General features: G+C 36.5%; 3 protein-coding genes across 3 annotated transcripts; 1 reads left to right on the top strand and 2 right to left on the bottom strand.

Annotated features, from left to right (window-relative positions):
* Positions 1–58: 58 nt before the first annotated feature.
* Positions 59–2,411, bottom strand: LOC129577437 (sideroflexin-2). The gene is made up of 4 exons (XM_055464437.1): positions 1,754–2,411; positions 1,246–1,615; positions 887–1,179; positions 59–802 (listed from the first exon to the last, which is right to left on the bottom strand). The coding sequence occupies exons 1-4, from the start codon at positions 1,921–1,923 to the stop codon at positions 643–645; spliced, it is 993 nt and encodes a 330-aa protein (XP_055320412.1). The 5' UTR covers positions 1,924–2,411; the 3' UTR covers positions 59–642.
* A 240-nt stretch (positions 2,412–2,651) lies between these two features.
* LOC129577431 (alpha-1,2-mannosyltransferase ALG9) lies at positions 2,652–5,047 on the bottom strand. Its single transcript, XM_055464422.1, has 3 exons — positions 4,734–5,047; positions 4,237–4,587; positions 2,652–4,155 (listed from the first exon to the last, which is right to left on the bottom strand). Exons 1-3 carry the CDS (start codon positions 4,847–4,849, stop codon positions 2,808–2,810), a joined length of 1,815 nt encoding a protein of 604 aa, XP_055320397.1. The 5' UTR covers positions 4,850–5,047; the 3' UTR covers positions 2,652–2,807.
* Positions 5,048–5,353: 306 nt separating this feature from the next.
* Positions 5,354–9,369, top strand: LOC129577441 (P protein-like). The gene is made up of 10 exons (XM_055464451.1): positions 5,354–6,163; positions 6,295–6,448; positions 6,527–6,662; positions 6,730–7,367; positions 7,455–7,638; positions 7,708–7,778; positions 7,875–8,087; positions 8,156–8,651; positions 8,735–8,828; positions 8,893–9,369. Exons 1-10 carry the CDS (start codon positions 6,093–6,095, stop codon positions 8,975–8,977), a joined length of 2,142 nt encoding a protein of 713 aa, XP_055320426.1. The 5' UTR covers positions 5,354–6,092; the 3' UTR covers positions 8,978–9,369.
* The last annotated feature ends 460 nt before the right edge of the window (positions 9,370–9,829 follow it).

Genomic DNA, 9,829 nt, shown 5'->3' on the forward strand with positions numbered 1-9,829 from the left:
AACTTCCTTTCAAAATATGATGTACAATGAAAAATGAAAATATGATGTACAATGAAAATTTTTGACAATAGCAATGATCTTTTGTGATTTTTATTAATTTTCTATTCATAATTCAATCAATAAAACGTATTAAATGCGTTTTGAGAATACTATTATTTTTCCTTCAAACAATGGAACATAATTGAAACGGTAAACGTTTAACATAAAAAAAATACAATGATTTTTTTCTCCCTTTTCTACATACAATCCAAACAAAGTTACAATAATACATGTATTAAGACTGAACCATTAAATAATTCAATTCCCGTTTAAAATCAAAAACAAGTACATTTAGTTTTTAGTTTTAGAATGAAAACGAAAGAATAGACACCTGAACGTGATTAATCTAAGCCTACGTAACACTTTTGTTCACACTAATGTCAATCCTACGAATGTTAGCTGGTGCCGTGTCTTTGACAATCTGCGTCACTAAATTGAAAAATGAAAAGAATTTCCACGTTTGTTGTGCTTCAGCTATGAAACGTGCAATTGTATTGTGACTATGTTAGTCATTTTCATTGACTTTAAATAGCAGCATAGTATTTTGAATATAGTCTCCAACAAAAGTGTTTATTGTCCGTAAGTAAATAGTTAGCGGTTTGTTTAGAGCCCTTTGTTGAAATAGACTTTCTGTGGAAGTTTTCCGGAGCTCTTTTTCACCATTTCGCTATGGGCTTCTGGCTCGAAGCGCTCAATTGTTTTGATGTCCAAAGAGCATTTCTGTGGGAACATCGAACAGGCCGTGGGAACCATAAACATCAAACTGGAATTTGAAACGGAAATAATTTTCAGTCAATGTTTGAAAAGATTAAAAAAATATGAAAATATTCATGCTAAAATTGCTTACAATCCACCAACAGCAAGAGTTTGGAACGGTGCGTGCAATATGCTCAAGCGTTTAAACCATGGGTACTTTTCCAGCCTTTCCATAATGACAGGCAGTACAAGCATTCCCGGTGCTGCCATCAATATACGCGAGAAAACCACTTGTGAGATGCCCTTCACGGCAGCAAGACGACTTTTACCGATCTCATTCCCCTTTTCATCTTGAACACTCACGCCATCAATCAATTCATTTTGCCGCATGAACGGGATGTTTACACAATTGGCCGCTGCAACTGCGGCAAATGGGACATATCTCTGTTTGAACGAAATATTTTTGAATCGTTTTTAAAATAAAAAAAACGACAAAATTTATAATTATACCTGTGCAAATGGGCTAGCATGCTTTTGCAAGAAACCCTTGAAGCCGATAGCAACCACCAGGGCGCTGGAAGTAGCAGTCGCATATGAAACACCCAACTGGGTTACAGTGAGCGGAGAGTTTGCATTGCGATTTGTGTAGTTGACTAGAGCGTTGAATGATTGATTGACCCACTGCCAAAAGACGATTGCTGGCACCGTGCGATAGAACTGAAGCATCGCACCCGTGATCAACATGCCGCCAGGCACTTGAAAACTCATTCGACCAAAGAGATTTTGCTTTTCACCTGAATCCGGGTGGAATGCTGATTCGTACAGTTTTTTCGCGTAAATAATTTGTTCACGCGTCGTTGAAACTGGCTCCTTGCCCAGTCTGCAATTTCAATACGGTTCAGTAAAAAAAAATAAAATTAAATCATGAATCATATAGTTTGGTGTGAACACGAAAAAAAAAACATCTGTTTTACCATACGTGTATTACGCAGGCTATGTCTGATAAGAGCACACATACCGATATTGTTCGACCAATTTCTTGGCCTTGTCCAAATCTTCTTCGGAGGTCATGCATGTCGTTGGATCCGTAATGAAGGCAAAATGTTTGAATCGTCCGATGAATGTTGATTGGTCCCATAGTGGCTTGTCCACATCAATTCTATCGGGGTCGTCGAATTTTATCGCCATTTTTTTTTTCGGTTGTCACACTCAAAATCGCTTCTCGCTTTACTTGATTTCAAGCCAATGCAACTCAATCGAATACGGAACAATATTTCTAAAAACAATGTATGCGGATGGACTTATGTAATTGGTTATTTTTGTCGTTTTACACTTGTTTCTCTAACTTCTCTGTATTTTGACAACAACACACACTGAACGAAGCAGCCAATTCGATTGACACCTCAATGATGATATTTACTTAGTTCTTTTTTCAGTGTGAATCGATTTAAAAGTTCAGACTTTGGAGCCAGAATGAACAATCTAGTGCACAACAACACCGGTTTGGTGTGATCCAAACTAAAACAAAACGAATACTACACACAGCATTTGTGTACAAATAAAAAAAAATGTCTAGAGAATTTGACAGTAGCAGCAACACATATGCACATACACATGCAAACAAGCGAACGAACTTCACACTGTTGTGTGTCTCCCAACTGCAGTCACAATAGAATACGCCATGTACCGAAGATGTGCGTGTGTGTCTATATGGATGTGGTCGTTGGAATCGCAAAAAATATTGATTATGTTTGCGTACGATTTGTTATGTTTGAACTACAACAGCCAACACGAAGGAATATGAGTAAACGATTTATTTGTACGTAATGAGTAAAAATGCTTATCGGCTCTAAATATAGAATTTTGAATGGGAAATTTCCCTTGTTTTCGTATGAAATGTCATCAGAAATGCGATATTTTCAGTTCTACAAGACTTTATTTCTATTTTCGTTGTAATTTCTTCGAAATTTTCTTACAACAATTCATTTTGCTTTAATGCATTGGACTTAAAGTATTACTTTTTTTTGTTTTACACAATTTTCTCTTTTTGTTTACGTTTCTACAATTCGTTATTAATTCATATTGAATTTTTTCCGTTTCAATAGATTGAATTGTCCATATTCAACATATCTATCACTGATATATGGAATGAAAAATGCCCTGTAAATGGCCTGCGATTTTTCGGCATTTAAAAATGGGATTGACTTAACAGTGGTCCACTCTTTGGTATTTTTTGCATAGTTTGGTTCGAGTTCGGTCTCTTTGCCCACATCGAGATCGAATAAGAAATGGCATTTTGTGTAATTAAAGTACATTGCTTCGTTCTCCTGGTTCATGTCATTGAAATAATCGTGAACGATTTTCGTGCCGTTGATACTTTCTTCATAGTAAGCCGGTAGCATGCCTTTGAATTCCGATTTGAGGAAACGAAGTCGGAAATTCGGTGCTGGCAAAAAGAAACTTCCCGGGAAACGGTACCAATCTTTGCCGACGCAAACGTTGTAGCGAACATTTGGTGAATGGTTTTGTTCCAAGTGGAACGTATTCAGCTCGATCATAACATCCATTGGTGCATGATAGTTGTAGTAGAGAGATGCAACGCGTGACAATCCTAAAATTGATGGTAAGATCATTACAATGCCAACAACCCACATGGTATGGTCCAGATAGTGTGACCCAGGTGGAAATGGTTTAACAGCTACTCGCAGACGATACAATAGCTTTTGAATAGCATCGACCGAAATTGCGCCGCACAACGATATCATCGGGTAGATTGGATAGAGAAAACGCTCCTCTTTATGCGGTTGCACCATAAAAATTAACAACCATATATATAGTGGTCCCAGGCTTAAATAATATGGCAGATAAAGTGTTGGTGTTATTTTCGCTGGTACAACCAAATGAACGATAAACAGAACCAATGGCGTTACCAATGCCAAAACCCATACGATATTATAGTTTAAGAAGCCATTGATAAAGTAATATGTCCACGGTTCGGTGCCGTACAAATTTGGTCCGTGCGACGTGAACACATTGTAGAGAACCATATTCAGCGGGGCGATTGTTAGTTTGCCAAAGTAATTCGAATCGATGGACACCATTGGTAAAAGTATCGTTGAACCAGAAATTCCAGCCCAAAATGCAAATAGTCGATATTTCTTCTGAATCACCAGAACATCATAGCACAGTGGCAGTGATAGTACAGCTGCAAATGGCCAACCCAATATTGTTGATATCGCAACGAAAAAGATGGCCAACGGGTATTTCTGATGCCACCAGCATGCCAATGATGCACAGCTAAAGTACATTGAGAATGTACTCGGCAACAGTGCAGTGCCCGCGGTAAACATTCCTGCGCTGAACAACTGGAAAATTAGCCAGATTCGTCCGATTTGTACACCAAATTCACGGCACACCGCTCTGAAATTGAGGAAATTCTTGTTAGTCAGATCGATTGGCACATCGGATTGGTGTCAATTGATTGGTTTCAAGTATTTTCACCTGTAGAAATACGCTTCCATAACGGCACAACACAAGCCAAGCAGACAACGAACGAAGTAGAACACAAGCATCGGATTTGGATGAAAGAGAATGTTGTAAAACCAAGCCGGAACAGCGTGAAACAGCAGATACGTATACGAACGCAATGCAAATTCTGGACTGTATTCCCAAGTTTGTAAGCCATGGCTATAGACAAGAAAGTGCAATGGTTCCCAGTAGTTGAATGTTTCGTCACAATCCGATATGTGACTCCAAATTGCTGCACAAAAACGCGCACTCAGTATTGCTTTGAACGCCACATCAGCTCCCGGTTTCAATTCACTCAACCTTGCTATCGCCACTTTTTCACAACTTTTTTCGCAGAAAAAAGAATATTAAAAGAAATTGTTATTTAATAAAATTGTTTGGAATTCGAAACACGATTTTTTCGTGTAAAATACTGAACAAATCAATAGAAAATCTACTAATTTATCGTTATTTTCTTGTTGTAGTCTTACTTGTTTGGTTTTGGTTCAAAAGTGTCCGGTTTTGGTTTTGTTTTTTTCGGTCCTCGTTTCGGTAGTGGTTGAATATTGTCGGTTTTTGTTAAACGATGCCTTATGCCCGGTGTCATTTTTGATGCGAATGATTAATTTTGATCGAAGCCAATGTTGATTTGTTTTTTTTCTTAATTTTGAATTTTCCTCCTGTACCAAAGTTACATTCTATTTGATGTTTTCAAGAATGGATGAGATAAATGATGTCTTGTTGGTGACGTTCTGTTTAATTTAGATGTCGTGATTTTCACATCACCATCAATGCCCATATGTATATATATGTGTGTGTGTGTGCGTGACTTGACAAATGAAAACATTGACAATTTCGAAAGAATAACGCCTAAACATCAACAACTGTCAAATCGATGAAGCGCTCAACTTGAACAGTTCCGCTGAATTCATGTGGAATTTATGAACTATTTTTAATGATTTATCATTTTGATTGATAAAAAACATGTTCTTTTCATAAATCAAATGGTTTTTTTTAGTTTATTTGGTATAAATTAAGCTTCACTCTTTTCATCGTTTTAATGTGTTGAACATTAGCTGTTATTGTTGTTGTAGTTGTAGCCGTCTAGTGTGTCGCATTACAACACGATGCTATCAATACGCACGTATTAACGGTTCATACAATGGTTTCATTGTCACGGAATTAAGAACAGAAATCGGTGTATGATCCCAAGTCAAATGGCTTTTGACTACATGATTGGATCTTGATTCAAGATTCTCAAGTAAAGCATCAATTTTTTCTAATTTAATCATTATCTATCGATGCAATCCAATATGACGCAATGCTATGTCACATGTACACGCAGTTTTGTAAGCATATTTCAAGTTCACGGACTCGTATCGAACTGTGATTGATAGTGCCCGAGTGTAGTTTGATGCGAACGTACACTTTGTGATATGAATATACCGTTGAGCATCAAACTGTTTGTGCTTACAATTGCATAGAGTAAAAAAAAAACAAAAAAAAAAATAATCGCACTACATCTTATCGCTAATTAAACGTGTGGCAAATCCAAAATCAATGGTCTCAATACGCTATTAAATGTTGCATTTCAGACAGTTTGATAATGTATTGCTTGTCACGAACAGCATGGACAGAGTTTCAGTTTACTTAAAAATGTGATAGCGTCCCATTTGCTCAAACATGAAATGATTTCGTATTATTTTTGTTGTATTTTTCGTATTTGTTTTGGTTGTGTTTAAGAAAAAAAATTAGAAATAGTGAAACATCGCAACTAAAATTGTTGTAATTCAGTGCATTACATTGGACGCACGTGCTCAAGTGACTCATAAACATTGACGATAATCATAATGAAATCGCTCCGAAAGTTTCTATTGCGTAAAAATGCGTACAGCCGATTAGAATTGGACTCTAGTGTTGTGTAAGAAAATATAGGGATTTCAAATGCTTGCCAAAAAATTTCTTGGCTGTCGATTTTATGGCATAAAATATGAATTTGATCTAAGACAAAAAACCGAATTCACATTTCAAATGACACAATTTTTTTCTCAGTAATATCAGCTACGGTGCTTTTGATGAGCATATCCCCTCGTCCAATGAAACCTATGTCGATATACAAGCTGCAAAAAATGACGGAGAGTGTACAACATCGACGATTTGTGGAATTGAAACTACAAATAACACTACAAAATGTGAACGAAAAAATGTAAGGTAAATGTTTGTTTGTTAACATCTGGTCACCCGTGGTCAGATTGATGGAATTGCTTGGTTCTCCTCATTTTAGTCACAAAAAGTATTGAATGTGCTTAAAATACTTTTTCTGTTAATCATTTGGATGCTGTCCACGGGAATTTTGATGTCGAAGGATGAAAAAGTTTTAAAGTATCATCAATTGGTGATTTCAGTGGGTCAAAATAAAAGTGAGTCATGACTTATTTTTTGCTTGATTATTCATTCAGTTATGTGATTTATGCTTATCAATCGCAGGTTATATGCTTAATGAGGCACCGCTTGTCCCTCGGATCGGTGTCATTGTGCGTGGTGCATTTGCCGATGACAATAGCAATACGAGTAACTTCGTCTACATCAAAGTTCAGCAGTTTATCACCGCGACCGATACAAATCTTGATAGTACTTTGATAGATAATGATGAAATGACTCTGAAAATTCCGATTATTGAGAATATTAGCAACATCGATACAGCAAACGAGATAAATAAATTCCATACGTTCTACTTGGACGCGAATATTTTCCAGCAAATCGTTGAAAATATTACTACGTTGCGTCTTCAAATCACTACAAATCTTCCAATCAATTTTCCTATCAATTTAGCATATGATTCATCTCCAATTGATAAATCGATGGGTGTCATTTATGCGGCGGCTATTTTAATCGGCTTGTACATCATGATCATTTGGGAAATTGTTGATCGAACGTTCGCAGCAATGCTTTCGTCCACCATTGCTATTGCCGTTTTGTCATTGATGAATGAACGACCCACAATGCCAGAGATTTTGTCTTGGATTGACGTGGAAACGCTACTTTTACTCTTTGGAATGATGATTCTAGTTGGCCTTTTGTCTAGAACTGGTCTTTTTGACTATTTAGCTGTTTATGCGTTTGAGGTACGATTATTATACAATGACATCCAACAAAGAAGATTTAGTTGCATAGATAATGACAATTCAAGTAAAAAATATCAATTTAAATAGATCGCCAAGGGTAGGATTTGGCCACTCATATACTGTTTGTGTTTGTTTACGGCGATTTTGTCTGCAATTCTGGACAATGTAACCACTTTGCTGCTGATGACACCCATTTCGATTCGCCTGTGTGAGGCCATGAAACTGAATCCCATTCCAATCCTAACCACAATGATCATTTTTTCAAATATCGGTAAGTCAAGGTCGTCGAATATTCGAATGATTTCAAAATGAACTGTTTCTATTTTCTTTTATGGTCCAGGCGGAGCAATGACTCCAGTGGGTGACCCGCCGAACATAATAATCGCATCAAATCCGCACGTTGTGAAACATGTAAGTAGAATACGTCTATGCCAACGATTGTGTCATTTTTGTCATGAAGCATTTGTTCTTCGCCCAACTATTTATCATATGATCATTTATTTACAGAATGTGGACTTTCTGAATTTCACCATTCACATGTCGGTTGGTGCCATTTTCGTAATTATTCAAACATTTTTGCAATTGCGTTTAAAATTTCGCACTATTGGCGATTTGCGTGTTATCAATTCAATGACAAGTTGCATTCGAGAAGAAATTGCCGATGACAGTACAATTTCTATTGAAACCTATGGCCGAATGCTGGAAGAGCTAAAAGAAAGGGTTCGCGAATTAATTTTTTTTTATGATTACAATCTCAAATATTTAATTATCCTCCTTGCTTTTTACAGTATCCAATTCGAAAGTTGTCGTTACTCATCAAATCAGCGGTGGCATTTGCATTTGTTCTGGGTTGCTTTTTTCTTCACTCCCTTCCATATATCGGACGGCTATCGCTCGGCTGGATTACCCTGCTTGGAGTCATTCTACTGTTAATCTTATACGATCGTCGAACCATTGAATCGGCATTGGAACGCGTTGAATGGTCGACTCTGTTGTTTTTTGCCATATTATTCGTGCTGATGGAATCCCTAGCCAAACTTGGACTCATTCATTTCGTAGGGAATCAAGCGAAAAACATTGTTTTATCTGTCAGCGAAGGGTCACGTTTGGCCGTTGCCATTTTAATCATACTGTGGGTGTCTGCACTCGCTTCAGCTTTTGTTGACAACATTCCACTCACCACGATGATGATTCGAATTACGGTTTCGTTAGCCGAGACACAATCACTCAATCTACCGTTGCAACCACTTCTTTGGGCTTTATCATTCGGAGCGTGCTTAGGCGGTAAAATGGAGATTTCTTTTATTTTTTTAGACACATTACATTTCTTAATTTAAAAAATACTAAACGAAATGTCGTCTTTATAGGAAACGGAACACTAATTGGCGCTTCATCCAATATTGTATGTGCTAGCGTTGCTGAAAAACATGGATATCACTTCACATTCATGAAATATTTCAAGTAAAAGAAAAAACAATTATTTTAATAGAACCATAATTTCATGATAACTTTTCTCTTTTCGCAGAATTGCATTCCCTGCGATGATTGGCAGTTTGGTCGTGATAAGTGGATATCTCTATGTATCTCATGTCTTTTTCACGTGGCATTGATTAATTCAATTGTTTTGTATCATTTGTGTTGTACAGTACATATTGAATATCTAGTGTAAAAATATCGTGTATATATTTATATCAAGTGAACATTGACTTGTTCAAGTGTTCATTCATTGTCGAAATTGTAAAATTGTAAACTGCTAATTAAGCTAATTCACAGATGTGCAAAATTGATTCGTGCATAATATCATTCGGTTTTTGTTGAAATAACGTAGAATTATTTTTATAGAAGAAAAAAACGCGCTGAGAGTGATAATTTGCAGCGCAAATATCTCAACGCTGAATTTCTTCCAATTGTGAATAAACGTTTAGGCCATGTAACTAAATTGATCGTGCTAAACGATTCTGTTGCTAAGTTATCAAATAATAAACCGAGAATTGATAACAAATATTCTTATATATGAATGGTTTGGAGCGAAAATGTAATACAGAAAAGTTGAGCGGAAAAATGTCAAATGAAAAGGGATAGCTATATAGTTCACTATAGTTTACTATAGTTTACTATACAGTGTACTATATGGCTATCCCTTTTCCGCTCATTCATCATCGACATTTTTCCCCTCAACTTTTCTGTATTACATTTTTGCTCCAAACCATTCATATGTCTTTCCTATTTCACAATCTATGGAAATTTTTTCAATGTATTTTGCTTGAAATTTCTCATAATAGTCAAGATTTGTGCGTTTCAGGTTTCAGTTTCTTGGCGGATTTCAACGGAGATACACTGTAAGTTTTCGGAGGGGAATGAGTAATCTAGATACAGTGCGAAATAGCGGTTTCAACTGTTTTTGGATGAATTTACACTAATTTTAGGGGAAAATGTGTTATTGCTTATGCGAACGCTCAAGT

This window comes from Sitodiplosis mosellana, unplaced genomic scaffold (genome assembly GCF_009176505.1).
Source record: "Sitodiplosis mosellana isolate CC-2019 unplaced genomic scaffold, AAFC_SMos_1.0 Smas_scaffold_1, whole genome shotgun sequence".
NCBI lineage: Eukaryota > Metazoa > Arthropoda > Insecta > Diptera > Cecidomyiidae > Sitodiplosis > Sitodiplosis mosellana.